The sequence below is a fragment of the Dermatophagoides pteronyssinus genome, unplaced genomic scaffold (assembly GCF_027571235.1).
Source record: "Dermatophagoides pteronyssinus isolate colony J.1.1.1.1 unplaced genomic scaffold, Derpt_VIB-CSIC_2022.12 sq0037, whole genome shotgun sequence".
NCBI lineage: Eukaryota > Metazoa > Arthropoda > Arachnida > Sarcoptiformes > Pyroglyphidae > Dermatophagoides > Dermatophagoides pteronyssinus.
In genome coordinates, this window is record NW_027461561.1 from 212576 (window position 1) to 235962 (window position 23387).

At 29.4% G+C, this 23387-nt stretch overlaps 3 protein-coding genes and 2 long non-coding RNA genes across 5 annotated transcripts; 3 read left to right on the forward strand and 2 right to left on the reverse strand.

Moving 5' to 3' along the window:
* The first annotated feature begins 14 nt into the window (after positions 1–14).
* Positions 15–815, forward strand: LOC142646005 (uncharacterized). Its single transcript, XR_012847029.1, has 2 exons — positions 15–335; positions 402–815. It is a non-coding gene; the product is annotated as an uncharacterized LOC142646005 (long non-coding RNA).
* Positions 772–7941, reverse strand: LOC113794807 (uncharacterized). Its single transcript, XM_075823793.1, has 6 exons — positions 7389–7941; positions 7267–7323; positions 3604–4557; positions 3243–3535; positions 2361–3185; positions 772–2304 (listed from the first exon to the last, which is right to left on the reverse strand). The coding sequence occupies exons 1-6, from the start codon at positions 7939–7941 to the stop codon at positions 937–939; spliced, it is 4050 nt and encodes a 1349-aa protein (XP_075679908.1). The 3' UTR covers positions 772–936.
* Positions 7930–9920, forward strand: LOC142646004 (uncharacterized). Its single transcript, XR_012847028.1, has 4 exons — positions 7930–8067; positions 8141–8416; positions 8480–9742; positions 9827–9920. It is a non-coding gene; the product is annotated as an uncharacterized LOC142646004 (long non-coding RNA).
* A 770-nt stretch (positions 9921–10690) lies between these two features.
* LOC113794823 (thioredoxin-like protein 1) lies at positions 10691–12033 on the reverse strand. Its single transcript, XM_027344964.2, has 3 exons — positions 11768–12033; positions 11037–11685; positions 10691–10952 (listed from the first exon to the last, which is right to left on the reverse strand). The coding sequence occupies exons 1-3, from the start codon at positions 11854–11856 to the stop codon at positions 10818–10820; spliced, it is 873 nt and encodes a 290-aa protein (XP_027200765.1). The 5' UTR covers positions 11857–12033; the 3' UTR covers positions 10691–10817.
* Positions 12034–12501: 468 nt separating this feature from the next.
* LOC113794821 (uncharacterized) lies at positions 12502–23213 on the forward strand. Its single transcript, XM_075823796.1, is given in 8 exon segments — positions 12502–14699; positions 19168–19480; positions 19535–20116; positions 20215–20421; positions 21295–21433; positions 21497–21769; positions 21771–21886; positions 21961–23213. Coding segments are annotated over 7 exon segments (2436 nt in total). The 5' UTR covers positions 12502–14699; positions 19168–19308; the 3' UTR covers positions 22908–23213.
* The last annotated feature ends 174 nt before the right edge of the window (positions 23214–23387 follow it).

A 23387-nucleotide genomic window follows, 5' to 3' on the forward strand; every position in this document is an offset into this window, starting at 1 on the left:
TTTTTTTTTTTTTTTTGAAAAAAATGTTCGATTTTTTTCCGGTTCGAATTCGTTTTTCCGACGATGTTCGATAAATCGAACATTTAGCATGGAATTATTTTCATGTGTTGCAAAAATCAAACATCCAAATCGCGTTCGGTTTTCGATTTAATTGATGAAAAAAATTATATTTTTTTCGAATTCTTTTCTAAGTGGGAAAAGTTTTAAATGAATGAAGTATTGTTTGAAATTTCAATCCCGCCATCAAATTTTCTTTTTTGGAATGTTGCGTCTTCTTTGGCACGTTTGTACCAAGAGTCATTGTTCATCAAAAAAATTCTGGTGTAATACTCATGGTAAGTGAATGAAAAATTTAGAATTTTTTTTACAAAAATTTTCCTAACATTAATATTCTCAAATAGGCCAAGATAGCCCTTTCGATTCGCAAAGCCTAACTAAGAAATTGCATCCGATGGTAACACAATCTTCGAAGTCACATCGTTCGAGATATAATGGAAAACGAATGTAACTTCTTACTTCCATCGAAATTTTATAGTGGCCAAAAGGTACCATCTTTGTTTCGAGATTATTTATAAATTACCTCCCAGACTGATAATTTCACCTTCGGTCCTGAGCACGTGTAAAGGACCGATGACAATTCCGGTCAATGATTTATCTCATAACAAATCACTATTATATTACGACGAACTTTACCTAAAAAAACGGACACAAGTCTAAATTTTTTTACCAAATTCCACAAATTTTCAACTATAAAAAACCCCAATGATTGAATTAAATAGAAAAAATAAAATAATTTTTATTTTCAAAAATCTAAATTCAGAGAAACAAACCCCCCAAAAAATTTACCCAAATAATAACAATTTGATAAAATAAATTCAAAAAAAAAAAAATCTTACTAATCATTTCATTGACAAACAAGCAAAAAAAATTACAATATCACAATTTTGAAATGATAACTAAACTATCATCATTATCATTATCATTATTATTATTGGTCGAATTTGATGATGATTTAAATTCAATAACCGTATCATTTGATCCAAAATTAGTATGCTGTGGCTGTTGTTGTTGTTGTTTTGATTGTTGTTTTTGATTATCATCATCAACAATCATTGATTTTTCGAAATTTTGATCCAAAGATTTTGATGATTTAATTGGTTGTCCATCTTTATCTAGTTGAAATATTTCATAAACACTTGGCACTTTTTTCGGCTGTTGTTGGCCGCCATTATTATTATTCAATGTTGATGCAGGTGTCATTGGTGGCAATTGTTCGGCCACATCATTCGAATTCAATGAATTTGGTGATAATGTTCGTGGTGGTGATGTAGAATTCGAACGAATATTATCGAAAAAATTAATCCGTTCCAATAGGGTTGTTGTTGGTGAACAATAATCATCAACATAATCACGATTTTTAATCCATGGTGGAAATTCACGTTGTCTAATAACACCATCTTTTAATCGTTTACGATTTGATGATGATGATGATGATTTTGATCTTGGTGATGGTAAATTATGTTGTTGTTGATGATAATGACGATGGTTATGAGAATTGTGCTGCTGTAATTGTGATTGTGGCTGTTGTTCTTGACTAGATAACGATGTTATCGAATCATCTTGATAATTTTCAGTTTCACTATTCTGTGTTGTTGATGATGTACGACGCCATGGAAAATTCATTGGTTTTGTCATCATTATCGTAGTGGCCAATGGCAGAGATGGCGATGATTTTTCATTTGCTTTATCATCATCATCCTCATTTGGTAATTTTTTAGCAACAAATGTTATACCACCATCATCATCATCATCATCAACATCAGCATCATTATCATCTGCATTGTTTTTGCTATTATTATTTTTCGTTGTTTTTGAATAATTTTTTTCATCAGAATTTTCATTTTCATTGTCCGAATCATCAAAATTATCAATTTCATTTTCAGATTTTGATCTTTTTAAATTGGATTTTTTCGATAAATTTGATCGATGTTTATGATGATGATGATTTTTTGGTTTATTTGATGATTTCATTTCAATTTGTTCAAATTTTTCATTATCACCACCATCATTATTATCATTATTTTGATGTTGATTTTTTGATTTAATTTTTTTATCCCTTTGTGATGAATGATGATGATAAGAACTATGATGTGTATGACGACGATGTTGATGACGACGATGTTGTTGTTGTTGTTGTGTTTCTTTTTCCGAAATCAAACGACGAATTTGCATTCGTACTTGATGTTGAAATGGTGGATGTGATATTGGTTCTTCATAATAATCACTACGTGTATAATGATGTGCCTAATGATCATTGCATGAAAATTAATACAAGATTTAGACAAAAATCAAAAAATTACCTTTTTAAATGGTTTAAACATAGCATCACTAAGAATATGATGTAGTTCAGCATCTTTTAAATCTTTTAAACTAGGTGAATAAACAACCGTACCGATATCATAATTAAAATCCAAACTATTCGGTTGTTGTAGTTGTTGTTTAGATTTTATAACTTCTTCATTTGATGAAATAAAATAATCACCATTATCATAATTTGATTCAAATGATGAATTTGGTGTTGAATTATTTGTTGATGGTGTAGTTGTTGGATTGGTTGGTTGATATTTCATACCGGAATCTTCTTGATACAGTGCAGCCAAATTTGATTGTGTAAATGAACGAAGTAATGTTTGCAGTGATTGATTTGGATCAACAACAATAGGTGTTATACCTGATGTAGCAAGTGCTGGATTACCTGGTACGGTTAAAAATACTCTTGGTATATTTCTTGGTTTCTTTTTCTTCTTATTGATGATATTATTATTTTTAAAATCATCATCATCATCATCATCAACAACATAATTTGCATTCGAATATGCAGCGGATGCTGCTGCAAATTCTAAACGTTTACCTGAAGCACTGTCACCATTCATTGTTACAGTTGCTGCTCCTGCTGATGTTGCCATTAAATGTTGTCTTGAAACTAGGGACATTGCATCACGTAAATCCAGACGGGAACATGTTTCAAAAATTTTCCTTGATGAATTTCCCATTTCTTTTGAATCACGTAGTAACCATTTACGTAGATATTTATTATTATAATAACGAAATTTATCACGTAATTTATAATTGCCCATCATCATACCAGAAATATCTTCCAAACCGGCCATTACATGATCCATAAGCTAAGAGAAAACGAAAGAAAATGTATCGAAAAAATCAGATTGAAAAATGATACATACCCTGGTATGAATTCGTTCATTCATTGTTAATTCAAATTTATTTGCACGTGGTACATTTAGTATTTTAACCAATGTTCCAACAGTCATACCTTGAAGGAAAACAGTAAAATAAACAACAGCAATAATTGTTGTAACCATCATTTCACGAGCATGTATAATTTGACGATTAATAATTAGAATCAATGCAAATGCAACAGCACCACGTAAACCACCATATGACATAATAAATTGTTCAACACGATTAACCTGATGTAAACGATAACGATTTGTTAATGTAGTCAAAACTAATACACCTGTAATCAATTAAGGGGAGAAAAAAAACCAAGAATTAAGAAGAAAATTCAGGTAAAAATATCCATACCTATAGTACGATAAACCAAACAGAATATAATTGTCAGAGCAACAAATGCTGTATTCCAATGATGTTGATCATTAACAGTACAAACACCCAAAAATACAAAAATAATTGCTTCGGATGAATTGGCCAACATTTTCATTGCATATTTCAATGTTGTATGTGATTTTTGTGTAATATTTTCTTCAACATAATTTTTCATTGTTAAACCACAAAACGTAAGGCTTAGAATACCGGATAAATGAAACATTTCCGCCGATAAATATGAAAGATAAGCCATAACGAATACAAAAATTGGTTCAATAATTTTAACATGATGTGTAAAACGTGATACAAATGCAGCAAGAAATCCCCAAAATATACCCATAGCAGTACCACCAATAGCAACAACAAAAAATGATGCAACACCGGCTAGCAAATCGATTGTTTGTATAGAATCAACACCATAATGATATGTCATTTCAGCATAACCTTCAAACATATGATATAGGACGACGGTAACACCATCATTTAATAATGATTCACCAAAAACCAAAATATAAAGAACTTCATTAACATGAATTTCTTCAAATACAGCTAGAACGGCAACTGGATCAACAGCCGATACTGTTGAACTGAATAGCATTATATCTAAAAATGGAATTTCTTCACCAAAAACACCCAATTGTGAACAACCATATAATGAAAAACCAATAGCCAATGTATTCCATATTGTACCAACAACAGCATATAATAATATTGATACTAAATTATCAAAAAATAAACGATTTGGCATATGATAACCAGCATCCATAACAATTGGTGGTAACATATAAAGAAAAAATAAATTTGGTGTTAATGGTTGTAAACGTTCTTCCGGTATACCAGCAAAATACATAATTAAACCAATAATAACACCAAGTATCATTAGTACAACACTTTCCGGACATATTGATGATAATTTTGGTGTAACATGAAAACCTGTTTTTTAAGGGGGAAGAGAAAATTAAATTTAAATTCAAAAAAAGTTAAAAAATCATCATCATTGTTATTATAGTGTTGATTTTGCACATCAATCATGCAAATTGGTAATGATAAATTGATTGGATTGTCAATCAAAATTATTCAATCAATCAATCAATTATAATCAAATCAAAGAATCATTATTATCAAATGTTAATTACAACTGTCAAATGAAATGGCAACAAATCAATTCTGTCACTGTATTCTTTTCTGACAACTATATGCACACATACAAGGTGATCATGGTGGTAGAAATAGAGGGGGAAAGGAAATGAAAATTTCCACAGAATAATAATCATCATTATATTTTCAATCATCATCATGATTGAAATTATCCACACAAGTCATTATCAATCGTTAAAAAAAAATTTTTTGAATGTCAAGTTCAATCAAGCGAATTTCATTCATTTTCTCGTTTTCGTGGTTTGTCAGTCAGGAAGATAACAGAGAGAAACAACAACAACATTTTTTCAAGGATTCAACAAAATTTAAAAAAAAAAAATCCAAGAAAGAGAAAAAGATAATGTTGGCCATCAAATCGATTGGCCAATTTTTTGTTTTTTTTTCAAATTTCACATCAATTTGTTTGCTGAGAAAACAACAGAAATTTCATTGGTTTTTTACATTTAATCAATATTTTATTTCCAGGTAGTTTGATGGACAAATGAAAAAACAAGGAAATCCCGAACAACAAAACTAGATTTCGTAGGAATTTTTTTTTTTGATAAGATTTTCAATTTCACAAAAAGGATTTCCGGATTAGAAAATGAATTCTTGGAAAACAACTGCAAAAACCAAGCGCCTGAATTTTGAATGTGGAATTGATAAACACTACCATCATCATCAAATACAATAATCATTTTGGAAGAATAATTATTTGGTGGCGGCCTAATTATCTTTTCGCATTTTTTTTAACCTAACCTAACCAAACCAAACCAATACAAATGAAAAACAAAAAAAGTTTTCAACATATAAAACAAAAGAGAGAAACATGTTTGAGAAACAAAACAAAAACAAAAATTATGATTAGAGATCATTCAATCAAAAACAATTTAGAGACAGAGAAAGAAAGAAAAAATTGTCAAATTTAATTATCATTTTCGATACACTGATTGATTGTTGTTTGGCTTTTGTTCTTTTGGAATGGTTCGATGATTTATGCGATCAAAAAAAAAACGCATTTCCTAATCGATGTTTCTTTTTTTTTCTTGTTTCTGATTGATTGATTCTGATGGATGGATGACAAATACAGGTAGTTTGATACACACACACCCCTTTCATTTAACCCTGTGTGGGTGTATCTGATTGATTCTAAAAGAATCTTAGATAAGATAGAATCATTGATTGAATTGAAATATTTTTTTTTGTTTTTCAAAAAATTCAAGGATTTTCGCAACAACAACAACAAAAACACCTGTCCAAAATCATGACAGGATGTGTCATACTTGACACACACACACATGTTGTTGTTTTTTTTCAATGACCATCGATCATATCGATCGATACCATCGATATTTTTTTTAAAATTTTCTATTTTTATTTTCAATTTGTCATCAATCTTATGCTATAGGAAATCCTTGAAGTATTTTTTTTGTATTTTTTGATTTCCCATCCAAAATTCAATCAATCAATCAATTGAATTTAGTTTGATTGATTGATTGATTAAGTGAATGAAAATATAGATAATCTTCCATTTCATTTTTAAATTTGATCATTGATTTCAATGTTTGATCTCTCTTGAAAAAGATCAAGTGTATGATGATCAATTATCGACACACACACACACCCAGATCATCATTAGAGATAATTTTCGAATCAAAAGAATTAAAGAATTTCTTTATTCGGGAAAATAAAGACCGGTAATGAAAAAAAAACAACAAACTGGAAAAAAACAAAGCAAACAAAACAAAACTAACTAAACAAAATCATCATGGTAACGGGCCAATTTTCTATTTTTTTTCTGGTAAAAAATTTATTAACCTGATATGAAATAGCTATATGAGTAGTGGTTGGTGACAGAAAAAAACAAAACATTGAAACAAAACCAGAAAAATCACTTTTGATTATCAAAAGAGAATCGAGTAAAAGTAAATTCTTTTTTTTCCAAAGAATTCATCTAATCATTATCATTAATGAACAATTTAGAGAAAATTACCGGGTAATTTTCGGGAAATAAATTATCACACAAATCGAACCTATTTATCCTAACTAATTAAATACTGGTTGGAAATCGATTCTTGCAAACAAACAAAACGAACGGAAAAAACACCTTTTCTTCTAAATACATTGTTTGCGTGTGAATGAAACAAACAAATTTTCAATTCGAATAATAAAAAAATTCTTCAGGTACATTCAATCAACAGAAAACAGAAACAGAAAAAAACCAATGACATTGATGATTGCATAGCTATTATGCAATGTCAGTAATCAATATCAGTGTCGATGAAAGTGATAGTGAAAAGGAGAAAATATTCTTCATTCATTTCTTGTTTGGGTTTTTCTCCAAAATGAAAAAACAAATTCCAACAAAATTTGAACAAAAAAAAAGTTTTTTTGATTGATTGATTGATTGATGATCGATTCTGGAGTAGAAAAAACCCAAGTTTTTTTCATTCGATTGACGCATGTAAAAAAATGAAAATGATTTTTGTTTTTTTTTACACTCACCCATTTTGGCCAAACCAACAATAATGATCCATAATAGAATGATATAAGGTGTTGAAACTGAAATAATAACAATTTTCAAATCAAAAATCAGAAATCAAAGAAAAATCAATAATGAAACATACCATGTTCAAAATCAAATTTGGCAACCTGAAATCTTCTTGGTGGTAATTCTTGATGTTCACCACCACCATTATTACCACCATTATTACCATCATGATTACCATGATTATTATTACTACCATCATTATGTTGATGATTGTTTGAGGTAAAATAATAATTATAATTTGGATGATTTGATGATTGAATTGTTGAAGCAATTGTTGTTGGTATTGTTGTAGCCGATGATGATGAAGATGAAGATGATTGTGGTGAGGATGATGATGATGATAATGATTTTGATTGTGCTTGATTTTGACGGCGACCATCAACAATAACAATTTCCGAATCGAATGTTGGATTCGATATTGAATAACAATCAACAACAACAACAACAATCGATTGTATCGATATTAGCCAAAGGAAAAAAATTAAGTGGAACAAATGATGGGGGTGGTGGCCATTCGAATGTTTTGACGTTCGAATCCCATTATCGTTGGTTTTGATGATAATCTTGGTGATGGCCATTTGACATTGTGTCGTCTTCGTCGTTGATAATGATCTTCTTTCGATCATCATGGAATTGTGCAGCGTATGGTTTTTCGAAAATTGTTCAGGTTTTTTTTTGTTTTGTTTTGCTTTATCAACGATTCATTGAAGCAAACAAACCAAAAAACAAAATCCATCAATCATTTTTGAACAAAGGTATGTGTGTGTTTCATCAAACAAAAAAAAATTGAAAATAACTATCTTCTAATGAGATCATCTGATCACCCAGATTTTCATTAATAATAAATAATTATTATTACAACCGGAAGCGATACAGAAAATTATAAGGTAATTTACAATCACCTGACAAAGACGATGGATAGATGATGATGATGATGATGATGATGATGATGGGCGTTTGTTTGTTTTTTGGTTTAATCCGGTTAAATCAAGATTTACAGTTCCATTTCATCAATTATGATGATGATTGATGATTGACAACCAGAGATGAATCAAAAACAGCAGAAAAAAAACATGAAAAATGAAAATGAAACCAGAGAAATAGGTTAGTATAAAAAAAATTGTTTATTCTAAAAAAATCGCAATTTTTTTATTTCTGTTTGAAAAGGATTTCGTGATTATCAAACATTCGATGATGATGATGAACATAAATCATTCATCATCATTCGATTCGAATGATGTCAATTTGAATTTTTGTTTTCAGTTTTTCGTCATCAGAACAGAATCTGGATTTTCATTATGACAACAACAACAACAACAAGAAAAGTGTTTCGTTCTTAAAAATTTCATTAGAAAGCTGATCTGATAATTTTGAAGATCTAAAGAATGAAAGATTTCATTAATGATTCATGTTTAGAAAACAAATTGAAAACTGAGAACTAAAAAAAAGTTATTTATTAGGACATTAGGGAATTGGATAGGATCTGATTCTTGCAAAAAAAAAAACATCTGACATTTTGAAAATAACAAAAACAAAAGAATAGCTGAAAATAGAATTCATGGCCATTCGTTTTCATCATAATCATTGTTAAACAAACTGAAATTACGAAACTGACTGAAAGATGAGCCAAAAAAAAATTAATAAAATAATCAAAATCAAAAGTCAATCGAAAAGATTGATCGAATCGATTCCGGGAGAGAGCAACATGTCAAACAGACAGAGAAAGAGAGAGAGAAATGATGTTTGTAAAAATTCAGAAAAAAAATCAAAAATCAAAACTTTTTTTTTGGGCAACTTACCAACACCGGGAGAGAATATTCTTTTCGCGGGTGTTAATCGAATGCAAAGTATCGATTGTATCGAATTGATTTGATTCGATTCTATAAACACACAAATTGTTGAAAAAAATGCGGAAACAATTGGACAGACCACTTGGATCGAAATAGAATTCGAATGTATTTGATTTTTCAATGTTGAATTTTTTAAAATTCATTTGATGATTTCGAAAGCAATTGAATTGAAATTTCTTTTTCTTCTCATCATCATTATCATTATTGTCGGTTGTCGTTATTATGGTCGTTATCTTTATCGTTATGGTCGTTGTTGTTGTTGTTTGTTATTTGGCGCCATATAGACAAATGACAATTGATTGTCGTTTTCGTTTCGTTTGGTTCGTTACACACACTGCTACCACCATTTTATTGTCGTCGTTGTCTCTTTCGGTTGATGAAAATAATGCTCGACGAATATAGCGTGTGATAAACACAATAACGACGACGACGATGAGAAGAAAATAACAATATTGGAAAATGAATTTGGCGAGAAAAAGAAAAGACAAAAAAAATGTGTGCAAAACATACAAAATACAATTTTTATATATAATTTATCAACCAAAAACAACAGACGAAAACCAAACAATGAAAAAGAGAAGTATGTGATTTTTCTTTTTTTTGACAAAAAGATAATTTTTTTTCTATTTTATTCATTATAATAACTATTACATTTGTTGTCGAGGTTTTTTGGTTTTGGCAGAAGACAGCCATCAGCGAAAAAAAGGAAAATCGGTAAAAAATCAACCGCGAATCGATTCAAACTTGATCCAGAAAAACAGAAACAAAACAAAAAACAGCATTGAATGAATGGTAATAATGGATCCTTGGTGGATGATAACCATTCGTTCTATTCACACAGGCTAATAACACACCGGCATCAAATAAAGATTCTCCAAAATCGATTTTGAAAGATCTTTTTCTCTCTTTGGGTAGATGTAATTACAACATACAAAACATATATATGTACGTCATTCCAGAAAAATTGCACATGGGCATTTTTGTTGGAAAAACACCGTGAAACCAACAATCTGATGATGATGATTATTATTAGAGAAGATTACAAAAAAAAGAATCCAAACGAATTGTTGCGCACGTCTATATAGAACAACCAAATCAAACTTTAGAAAAAAAAACGAAAAGCAACAACATTGATTTCTGGAGTGATCGCAATATCCAAAATTCAAAACAGAACAGCCCTTATGAAAATCATTCACGTCATTCATACAAATGAAGAGACGTTTTTCCATTAACCAAAATTGATTCATCGAAAAAAATTTTGATTACATTTACATTTTCCAAACACAGATGATCAGAATTGTATGTTTGTTTTCTTGTCATCATTTAGATTAATCCAGATATGATCATCATCATCATCTTAACAATTCATTGCACGATCGTCCGGGAAATAAATCCCGATAAATATTACAACAACAACAACAACAAGATTTACAGATTTGATATTTACAAGTATAAAGATACTGGTAATGTTTATCGTTTGTTTGTTTGTTTATTCATTTTATACTCAACAAAAGAAAAGACTATTGGATTTCCTTCAAAATTGACAAAAATTTTATTTCATCATAAAATTTGAATTATCTTTTTTTTTAAAGAAAAGATTACATTTTTGTTGTGCAAACAATGTTTTGCATGGTTATTCTTATCATTTTTTTCAATTAATGACTTTCACCTTTTTTACCTGCAATACGTTTAAATTCAGACATATTTGTATTGCTTACTGTTTGACCAATTAATTGTATATTATCGATACGTGTACAATCAGTACCTGATTGATTATTTTCAACAAATATCTATGGATATGTATGGGATATTGGAAAAAAAAGAAGGGTTAAAAATTTTAATCAAATGATAAAACAGAAGAAAAGGAAACTTACAATTAAATTCTGTACATTTTGAAATTTAACAAAACGTAATGGTATCGGATTTGATTTAATCAAATCATCAACTTGAACATCAATAGTTTGAATTGGTTGCATTGTACTTGCTTGATCAAAATCTAATGTACGTGGTTGATTAATAAATAATTTCAAATGTTTTGGACCATTTGATGCTGGTGCTGTTAATTTTAGCGAATGAATTTTTACCGGTTGATTAAATGCCAAATTTATAATTAGTTGTTCATCACAATCAGATTGTAGATAAAATCCTGAACCGGGTAATAATGCATGACCAAGATTATTTTTATCACATTCATTCAAACATTCGGATTGTGATTTATTAATGAATGATGATAAATCCATAAAACCGGCAACACCAGATTCAGCTAATGCTGTAGCCATATTTTCTTGTGAATTAACCAGTTCACGTATTTTTGTTTCTAAACTTGTTGGATCAGCACCTTGCATACGATGAATAGCAACCAAATTTTTAAAGAAAATAAATGTTGGCATTGCCTGTACATTATTATTACGTGCTGTATCCGGACATTCATCAACATCAACTTTTAAAAATTTTAAACCACGAGCCGAATATTCTTGTGATAAACGTTCAAATACCGGTGCAATACGTTGACAAGGTCCACACCTTTGATTTGATGTTTTTCCATTTTGAAAAAAAAAATTAATTTATAATTATGACAGCAGTGAAAACATTTAATGGCACTTACCAACTGGCAGTAAAATCAACAACAACAATTCCATTATGGCTTAAATGATTTAAAAATGTTTCATCATTTTCAACATGAATGACAGGCATCTTTGATGATTTGGAAAAAAAGATTTTTAATGTTTTGCTTCAAATAATTTTTATATGAAAAAAAATAGAAATTAAAAAGTGAAAAAAAATTTCAAAAATTGATTTGATAATGAATTTTTGTTAATTGGCAATTTGCATCACACAAACATCACAAACACACATTGTGACAGAGAATGACACGCCAGAATTTTTTTTTTTATCGAAATGAGTCGGCGCATTATAACCATAATATTCATTTGCATTTAGCGCCATCTAATTTCCAAGATATTAAATGCAAATTATGTTCGATTCGAATTCGATAGATGGCACAAATGAAATTGTAAACAAAGAACCGGATATTTCGAATGGTTCGCGAAAACAAAATTTTTTTTTTAATTTTCAAAGTTTTTGAATCAAAATTACCACTTTTTTCCTATCGATATCATCATCATAATTATCGAATCTAATCAACCGCGAATGAAACAACAAAAAACATTGTTTCGAAAATGCAACATTTTTCTGGGTGGATCAACCAAAACGAATGATGAAAAAACCAGCAAAAAACGAAAAACCGAAAATCAACCCAGAAAACAACCAAAAAAAAACTTTTACGTTTTTTTTATTTCATGGTTATGGACAGCTGTTTTTTCTTGATTGATTGAATGAATGAATGAATTTCAATAATGACCGATCATCATCATGTTTTTTTCTTCTGACCAGTATGGCGAGCAAAATCAGGTCAAAAGCCTCATGTTTGATGAAATAAGTTTTTTTTGTGTGTGTGTGGGAGATACCCTTATTTTCTTCTTAAATGGCCGAAATCATATCAAATTGAATCGAATCGTCCATGTGATTTTCATATATCAAACAACAGAAGCAGCAATGTTTGCCAAAAATTTCGTCCACTACCACCACCACCCAAATATATACCCAGATAACATTTTCTGGTGTTTGGTGATGATGGGTATCCCACTCTCTCTCTCTCTCTCTCTCTCTCTGTCTGAACACCCAAAATGCAAAACCAGGAAAATGAACTTTCCAAATGTGGATTCTATATTTACATCACTTAACTGTGAACCCACCGAAAAATTCACAATCGCGAATTGATGAAAGCCACCACCACTACTACCCAATATCCATTCTCAAATGAATTGAATCATTTTCCAACCCGAATGAATCACATTCTTCGATGAATCTTTATTCAATGAAACAACAACTAGCAGCAACTGCAGAATAAGCCAAAATTTCCATTCATTTTGATTTGATTCTTTTGAGCATCTCTCTTTTTTCCTTTCAAATTAATTTACATCATTTTTTGTTTGTTCGTTTGTTTGTTGTTGAATAATGATCGTCATCCAGTCATCAAGTCATCATCAACAAATCAAAATCAATCGTCAATTCAACTAAACCATCAACAAACCAATCAACCAAACAATAATAATAATACAAAGGTATAACTGTTGTGTTATTCAAACGATGACAAACCCCTAAAACAACTGCAACCATCAAAAAGAGAAAATGGATTGAATGGACATCATTGAAAATGCAATGAATGAAATTTGATGGCAAAATGAAAATACTTTCAAATTTACAGTTAGTCGAATGATTGAGAGAGAGAAAAAGAGAAGAGAAAAACATCATTTTCATCATCAACAACATTTCAAAATGTAGGATGCTATTACGGCGGGATAAGTTTCTTCGTCTGTTTTGTTTTGTTTTTTTTTCATTTCTGACTTTTAGTTTGTATGAGTCATGCGACAAACTAACAACAACAACAATATTGATTTGAATTTTTTGAATGGTGGATTATTTAAATTGTTAATCGTTTTACCTGCCTGCCTGCCTGTGCTTACCTGCCTGGTTCAATTTTAATCATCATCATCATCATCGTTATTATCATTCGTCATTAATTTTGAAAATTTTCTTCCGAAAAAAAAAAAAATAATCCACCATTGTTTTGGGTTTGTCGTTTTTTAAAAATATATTTTCTGGTGCACACAATTGAAGAAAAAATTCAAAATAAAACCATCATCATCAACCCATTTTTTTCCAAATCAATTTCCCAAATGATGATCGTTTTTATAATCAAGGTTTTTTTTTGATGAATTTCATTTGAGAAAAACATCATTTCGAACGATGGATCAACGAATCAAAAACGTAAAATGAACGTATTCAGTATTTTATAAAGAATCATCTGAGTCATCTCTATTCGAATATTTCAATCGAATTCAGCTCAACTCAAATCGACAATAACAACATTTTGATTTTTGGTTTTTTGAAATCAAAAATCATTAAAATTAATCGAAAGATATACCCAAAAAAATAATCAATTTGTTGTGAACGACAAGCAAGAAAACATCCCTATCATCATCATTGATATCAACAGAAATTTGTTTATTCCAAAACAGGCAATTATCCAAAACATCAATAATCAACATATGTATCACACCAGCATCATGATTATTTTCTGAACAACTTTTTTTTTGGAGCATCTGTTTGTTTCTGTTTGGTGTGTTTGATATTATCATCATCATCATCACCTTCAAATATCGACCACAACAACGATGATATTTTGTTTTCGCTGTTGTTGTTTTTGCAGATGTTTTTCCAAAAAAAACAATAATGAAATTTTTGGCCCAATAAACAATAATTGTTATCGATAACACAACAAACGCGCATCTGGAACGTATCAAAAAAATCTTCAAACGTCATTGATAAACGTCAGAATCCAAAAAAGAACAAAATTGTAACCAACAAAGGGTTGACATTGAACAATTTGTGTGCTTGTGTGACAAGCTTTATGGGTGACATTTTTTCAAATTTCATTTTCAAAACGTAAAACAAAACTTAATAAAAATATAGAGGTAAGTCTATTTACAGTTTCTTCAATTTTGCTACGACAACAAACAGATATTGCACAATTGATTTGCAATTGTCATTTTTTTTCAAAAAAAGTTTCTTTCTATTGGTAACTTTGGAAACAAAATGCAGAAAAACTATCTATGTGTATTCCAGGATTTAGTTTGTTTCAAATTTGTTATGAATAATATATATGGCTGTTGTTTTGTTGTTTGATATGGCTGTTGTTTGCAAAAATATTCATTCGTCATAATTAACTTGAAACAACAGCCAAAAATGATTGTGTTTTGTTCTGCCCATTTTTTGTTTTGTTTAACGAAATGTTTTTCCATATAGCACACACTCAATGTGTTTCGCCCAAAAAAAACTAAATAATACAATTTCTAACGGTTAATCAAATTTCCACTTTCTCTCTTTCGTTGTGTCCAAAAAGTTCAATCAATAATGATGATTATGGAACCAGAATCATTGTTTTTTTTGTTTCCATAATCATCATCATCACCTGAACTTGGACGCCTACACCTAGCCTTTTTTTTATATTTGGCTTTTGGGTGTGTATGTGTGTGTAACATTTGTTCATTAACCATCATTATTGTGTCCCATTATTATCATCATCATTGTTCAACAGGTTTTTGAAATTTAGTTTTGCTTTGTTTTTTGTTTTTCCAAAATGTGATTCACATTCACATTTTTTTATATAATCACTATTTATGGCCTTATATATTTTGTGTTTTGATATGCCTGACGACTAAATTATGGCACCTGTTTCAATTTTTTGTTGTTGTTGTTGTGGTTAGAATGTTTACCACTAAAAATCCATTATCAAAAAACAATGTTGTCATGGTATTCATAGAATCATCATCAGTTATTATCATCAGTTATTTAGTTTACTTTTTAGTTTAGTTTATTTAGTCTAAAATGATGAAATGATTGTAAAATGTAGATCGATCGATCGTTGTTGTTATCAAATAAAAAAGATCCCTTGACAACGAACCAATAAAATATAATCATTATCAGATTGATAAGCAAAAAAAAATTATCCATCTTTTTCTCTCATTGCTCAATTCTGTCCAATGGGTAATGTTTTGTTTGTTTTGTTGGTTTGTTTTGGTATGAGAAAGATTTGAGAAAAACTTTTAAAAATTCTTTCAGTTTGGTTTCGATTTTGTTTATTTTTCTTGTTTTGTTTTGTGTGTGCATCAAAGAAAATCTTTCCGGTAATATTTTTAGCCAAAAGAATCCCTTCAATTTTTTCACCCAAACAAATTCTACGATTCTATAAGTAAGTTGTTTATGTGTTTGTGTGAAAGAAACAAACAAACTTTTTTCTCATTGTCAAATAACCATCAAATTCAATGAACTAATTTGCTATATTTAGAATGAATATTGAAGAAGAAGAAGAAGAAACACATTAACGATCTCTGTGTGTGTGTCTTTGTAAATCATTGTTGTTGTTGTTATTATTAAATGATGATATTTTTGCGATTTCAAGAAGATATCCGAAAAAAATAACAATCATTTTGTTGTTGTTGTTGATGTTTTTGCTGATGATAAGAATATTGAAAACAATGGACCTTTGATGATGAAAAAAAACATTGAACATTATTCGATTTTGTTTTGTTCACACTTTCTATTTACGAAAAAAATTGATGAATCCTTGATTGATAAAATAAGGATAAGGAAATGACCATGAGATTTTTTTTTCGTTTTTGTTGTTGATGAAATTGCTCTGGATTTTGTTTTCACGACTATCACATTTTATTTGTTTGATAAAAATCTTGAATCGTGAACATGTCATTTTCAGCTAATTGATTCGATTGATATTTTGTTTTTGTTGTTGTTGTTGGCCATCCATAATGATGATGACATTATTAGATTAAGACATCATTATCATCATCATCCATTAAGTAAAAACAATAAACAAAACATTTTACTACACGACATTTTTTTTAAAGGAAAATAAACAATGTTTTTTCCCCTTTTCAAATAATAATGATGATGCTATAATTATATTTATCATCAATGTTTATATTTGTAAAAAAAGAAATACGAATTTTTTTTGTACTTCATTAATGAACATAGGGTTAATTGTTTTGTTTTCAGTTCTTCACAGTCGATTTATCAACCGAAGAATGAAGGAAGGAAGGGAGATTATTATTATAAAAATTAACCCTACCCTATTATTATTATTTATTAATGATGAACTGATTGATTGACAGTTTTCAAATCAAATTTAACGAAAAAAAATAAAATTAACTTTTTTTTTTGATTTGCATGATTGCTTTTTGCTTTTTGGTTTTAGGTTTTGTTTTCGGAAATGATTCGAATTTTTTGTTGTCAATCGATATTCTTCATATCGACACTATCGATATTTTTTTTAATATCGATGATTGATTGATTGATTGGTAGGTAGATAGGATTTTTCATTGTTTTTTTTGTGTTCTCTTTTTTTTGAAAATATCTGATGATGACCATGACCATCACAAACAAACAATGATGATGATGATGATGATTATTGTCAGATTTCCAATCAATCAATCAATCAATCAATCATTGATCGATAATGATGATCGATACCATCGATTTTCAACAAACAAAAGCAGCAACAAAATTTATTTCTCTCTTTTGAATGGTGTTTATCCCGGAAAAGATTTTTTTTTCAAGTTTTAAAACAATATGCAGGTAATAAGCAAATACGTTTATGTAAATGAATCAAAAACAATATTTGTTTTGTTTGAAACACTTCGAGGCCAATGACACACGAGGCATTGAATGATTGAATGTACATCTGAATGTAAATTCAAATTTTTTGAATAAACAAACAACCAAAATGTAAATAAACCCAGGTGACCATGGCAATGGTCACCTGCATTAACATTTTTTTCTTTGTGTAAATTATTTAACGAACTTTTTCCTCATTTGTTTGTTTTGTTTTTGCGATTTGAAAAAAATGTTCGATTAAAAAATTCCATTTTTTCATCTGCGGAAAAAATTAACCAAAAATCGAATCAATCAAATATTGTGAAACCAAACGTCATTTTTAAAAAAACTTTATGAATTTTTTATCGTTTTCTGACTGATTGTAATTCAATTTGACAAACAAAGAACAAAAAGGTAATGTCTCTTTTTCTTCTGTATGTTTACCTGATGATGATGTAATGATGATGATGATATGAATATCATAATCATCATCGTTGATGATGATTATCTTTTTCTTAAAGTTTTTGTTTTCATTGTTTGTTTTGTTTGAAATAATAAACAATCATATTTTTGTTAACAAACAAAAAAACATTGTATCCAACAATGTTTGTTTGCAATTAATTTCATTTTTCTGTGTTTTGTGTGTGTGTGTTATTTGACCCCGAAATATGATTACTTGGTTGGTTAGTTTTGGTTTTTTGTTTTAAATTTTGCAATTTTTAAAAAATTCTTTTGAATATCGTTTGACCAGGTTTGTTTTCAATGATTTTCATTTGAGAAAAAAAAATTTAGGTCAATTTTGACCATAAAATCTTTTTTGTTTTTGTTTTGTTTTTGTTTTTTCTTTTCTTAAACCAAAAATGAAACAAAAAAAACACGAAAATTCAAATTACATACAAAATGTCATCGGATTACACATTGATCAATCATTGATTGATGATGTTATTGATCTGATCCGATTAATCCGATTATATATGAGAAATAACCGAACAATGATAAATAAACCGATTCGGTTAATCGATTATTTTTTTGTCCCGAAAAATATGGACGAACGAAGATGAAGATGATGCTTGTGTTTTTTGCCTTAATGTTATTTTTGTTACATAATTGAATTACAACTGCCTGCCTCCACACTTGATATGAATGTTTTTTGTTTTTGTTTTTGATCCTTTGATCGTTTTCTGGGTCGTGTGTGTGTGTGTGTGTGTCACAATCCATTTTTGTTGTTGTTGTTGTTGTTTCAAACCATAGTTAAACATCATTATTATTTATTTATTATCCGTTTATCATGTTTATATGGATAATATTATTATTATTATTATCAAATCAAAATCCACTATATATAGAAAGAGAGAGAGAGAGAGAATAAGATCTTTTTGTTTTCAAAAAAAAAGAAGAGGATTTTACCATTTTCGGGATATAATAATCGAGCCTAGAGTGAGAGAGAGAAAGCCGGATTCAAATGAAAAAAACATTTGAAAAACCCAAATATGGTTTTGCAAACAAACAATCATCGAACATCAACAACAACAACATCGACACATAATGAATAACTGACAAACAACCAAAATAACGGCAAAAAAAATAAGGGAAGAAAAAATCTCTTCATTTTTTTGTTTTTGTTGTCATTCATAAGGTTGATATCATCATCATCATCATCATTATGATAATTATTTTTCTTTGAAAAGAAATGACATTTTTTTATCGTTTTATCGTTTGATTGATTGATGACAATTTAACTAATTTTCTTTTCTGCTAATTTTTTGTTTTCAGAATAAGATAATTATTTAACGAATGTCAAGAGCTTTGTTTATGAATCTTTTTAAACAAATTTTTTTTGGTCCAAATATAATCCATTGCTGCTGTCCTTCGTTTGAAAATTACATTCCTTTTTTCTTGAAATAAAATAAAATAATGGCAACAAACGGAATCGAATCGATTCAAAAATCATCATCAGAATTATCATCATCGAATGGTGGATCACAACATCGATCACCACCACCACCAACAATGGTAAAAACTAACGGTGTTAATGGCCATCATCATGATCATCATAATGGTGGTGATGATCATCAACAGCAACCAGGTAAGTTGATTTGGTTTTTTTATAATGTTTTAATCTGGTTAACCTTTTTTTTAGATTTAATAATGATGACACCATTAAAAAAAGAATTAGATCATACAATATTACGTGTTGAACGTATTGATCGTAGACAATTACAAGATCAACAAAATGTTCATCATATTGCCGGTGGTCAACATCAAGGAATTATTATTAATAAACAAATTGCTCAATCACAATCACAACAATTTACGAAAAAATTTGATTTACGTCTTGCATTCAAAGTATTTCTGGTCAATGCTATAACAAATGTTCATCAACAAGAATCACGTGAATTACGATTCTGGTTTGATCATGATCATGAGAATCAGGATGATGATGATCATCATCATTATTTGAATAATGGTAACGGCATCAATGTCAATGGCAATGGCAACAACAAAGATCAAAATTATTTACAATGTGCACAATCATTTTTTCGTCAATTGGTTGATCCAAAAGATTTTCCAAAAAATTATGTTGGTTTTATAATGAAATTAATGAAAACAATGCAACAACCAATGTATAGGCCATTAATACGTATTGAATTGGAGGTAAAACAAATTGATGAACCATTTGAACGACCATTATCATCATCAACATCAACATCACAACGTTCATGTAAGTAATGAAATGTTTGGATTTGAATTTTGAAGATTTTTTTTCCTGTTTGTAAAATGATAAAATCATTCGAATGATTCGTTCATCACTCTTTGTAGATTATGAAAAACCCAAAGAATCATTATCATCATCATATGATTTACTAATAGATTGTATTAATGAAATTAATGATATGACCAAAAGGTTACGAATCTCATCGAAACCTTGTTGTTGGTCAACAACACCACCACCGGTCAAACCTAAACGAAAAATTATTGATGAAAAAGATTATCACCAACAACAACAACAACACCAATCAAATGATGGTAAAATTTCTTAGTGTTTTTCTTTTCGTCGACCAAAAATATATGATATGCTAGAAAGCTTAGGCATGATGCTATGAATATTTAACCATCAGTTAGCAAGATATATTTTGCCATCAAAAAAAAACAAGCCATTTAATATTTTTGAAACAAAAAGATTATCATCATCATTCATCAATAAGCCTATTTGATATAAAAAGCTTATGATCATTGAAGAAAAATGTTTTGCTTTTCTTTTTTCCTAATAATAATAGTGTGGTGTGTGTGTGTGTCTAAAATAATCAATAGTGATGTTAAAGAAAAACAAAACAAAAAAGGAAAAAGGCTTTAATTTCTACAAATTATGGATGTCTTTGTCTGTCAAATAACACCGATGGTGTTGCTTTCTTTTTTTTTTTGTAAGCGCGGTCAAATTGATCACGAATTTTTATTTTTGCTCGAAAACACATGATTAGTACAATGGTATGATGTGTGTGTGTGGCTGTATAATTAATAACATCATCGATTGGTTTGAAAAGTGTGAGAATGAACAAGTTCCAAATTGATGAATGAATGCTTGCTTTGATTTTTTTTCTCAATTTTTTTGTTCCATTTGATCATTGATTTCATTTAATCACATTGATCACAATAATAATAAATAAATAACCTCTTTTTTTGCTTCTCCATAAAAAAAAACAAAACAAAAATAACACAAATGATGATGGAAATCGATAATAATTGATTCTATTTTTAAAAAAATCAATCGATTGATTGATTTATCCATATTGAACATTATTTGCTTTATTGAACAATAATTATTGAACCTCGATGATGATGTTTTTATTTAGCTTTCATAATAATAATGATAAAAAATTTCATTTTTATTTTTCTCTTTAGCAATGGATTTTGATTCAAACAATTCGAATACTAATAATAATCATCATCATCATTATAATCAATTATTAACGGAAGAAAAAGTTCGTGAAATGATTGAATCGGCTTATCCAAATCCACTTTCATTACCTGATATTGCTGCGTAAGTTTTTCCATTGATTTCGGTTAATTTAAAATTAATATTTTTTTAAAATTTTCTATATAGTACAACCTGTTCAAACCCTGAAGATGTTGAACGTTTAGTTGATGAACTTTGTTCAAAAGGTGTTGCACGTTTAACCGATCTTGGTCAGGTTATTCGTGTAACTAGTGATGAACAACAGGTGAAACGTGTTAGCCAAATGCCTAAAGTTATCCGTTCACAACAACCAACTGTTGCAATAATAACGGCACAATTTTGTGAAAAATTAGCTGTCGATTCAATGATCGATAATAAAGATACATATGTTCGTTATAAAGGTGAAGGTGATTCCGAATCAAGTTTATACTTTGGGTAATATTGGACAACATCGTGTTGTGGCTACAAAATTACCGGCTGTTGGTAATAGCCGTTCGGCTATGATTGCTGCCGGTAATACAACTACACGACTTTTGGGTAAGAAATTAATTTTCAATCAATCAATTAATTAACCTGATCTATTTTTTTTCTTAATTACCAAAAAACAACAGGTACATTTCAACATGTTGAATATGTATTCTTGGTTGGTATCGGTGGTGGTGTTCCACATTATACTGATTATCAACAACATGTACGACTTGGTGATATTGTTGTATCGACATCACCAAGACGAAATCATTATTCTGCATCATCATCACCAATCAACAATTTGGCCGGTGATAATGGTGGACATAATGATCATGGTCATGGTAATAATAATGGTCATTCAAATTCAAATTCAATGAATAAAAATCGTCCAAGACAATTACCACCAACATGTTCAGATTTTATCTATGTACATTGTGAAAAATTACGATCATCACCCGATGAACCGATGAATGCATCGAATTCAACATGGAAAGAATTGCAAACAGTTGATTCATTTAATTATCGTTTTTGGTGTCCATTATCATTGGAATTGCAGGAAATTGCTCGACAAATTTATAATGAAACACAACAAGATGATCATAATGAATGTCAACCATCATGGGAACGATATATTGAAGAAGCACGAAATCGTTTACAAGAAAGTGATGATCTTGAATTCGTGCGACCTGATGAAAATACTGATAAATTATATATGTCAATCGGTACAAATGATTTGATTGAAATGGCACATCCTGAACCAGAAAATGAAGACCAAAACTACCGAAATGATCCACGAAAACGTGGTATGCCAAAAATTCATTTCGGTGCTGTTGGTTCAGGACGATTAGCTGTTGGCAATGAACAATTACGACAAGATATTGCATTAAAATTCGGTATCAAAGCATTTGATATTGAATTCGATACTGTTATTGAATCAATATTTGGTAATCGTAAAGATCGTTATATAATTATTCGTGGTATTGCTGATTATAAAGATGGTTCAAGAAAAAAAGAATGGCAACCATATGCAGCATTATCAGCTGCAGCATATATGAAAGCAATTCTTTGTCGTTTACAGCCGATGAACTGATGGAATAATGGCTTTTCTTTTTATTTTTTGAATTTCAGAATTTTTTTCCCTTCGATAATTTTTTTCAAACCTGCAAACAAAAACTAGTCACATTACCAATTTTATTTACCTAAAATCTACATATTTGCCAATTTTTTTTCGTTTGTTTTTCGAAACTTTCTGTTTTTTTCCCAATGATTTTGTTTTTTTTTGAATTTTGTTTTTCTTTTTTTGAATCAAAATACCTAATGACCACCATAATAATAAGCACAAGTTTTTATTTTTTTTTCTTTAAATTTAAAGATAATAAACTTATTTTATTTTGTTTGTTTGTTATGACAATTAGGGATTAGGTGTTTTTTAACGCCCGATCGATGATTATAATCATTTGTCATGTCTCGAGCTCTATCTTCGTTTAGCGAGAAAGAGAAAGACTAGTTTCATGATTAGTTTGATGATGAAATCGATTAGTGATATTTTTTCCGTTTTCTTGTCGTTCTG

What these genes read in the sequence shown, in the direction of transcription:
- LOC113794807 (XM_075823793.1), bottom strand. Translation starts at nt 7,941, where the DNA reads ATGATGATCGAAAGAAGATCATTATCAACGACGAAGACGACACAATGT. An exon ending in TTTGGTTTATCGTACTATAG is followed by an intron (nt 3,536 to 3,603) that starts GTATGGATATTT and finishes AATTGATTACAG; the next exon opens with GTGTATTAGTTTTGACTACA. An exon ending in ATGAACGAATTCATACCAGG is followed by an intron (nt 3,186 to 3,242) that starts GTATGTATCATT and finishes GTTTTCTCTTAG; the next exon opens with CTTATGGATCATGTAATGGC.
- LOC113794823 (XM_027344964.2), bottom strand. Translation starts at nt 11,856, where the DNA reads ATGCCTGTCATTCATGTTGAAAATGATGAAACATTTTTAAATCATTTA. An exon ending in GTTGATTTTACTGCCAGTTG is followed by an intron (nt 11,686 to 11,767) that starts GTAAGTGCCATT and finishes ATCAAATCAAAG; the next exon opens with GTGTGGACCTTGTCAACGTA. An exon ending in AAAATGTACAGAATTTAATT is followed by an intron (nt 10,953 to 11,036) that starts GTAAGTTTCCTT and finishes ACATATCCATAG; the next exon opens with ATATTTGTTGAAAATAATCA.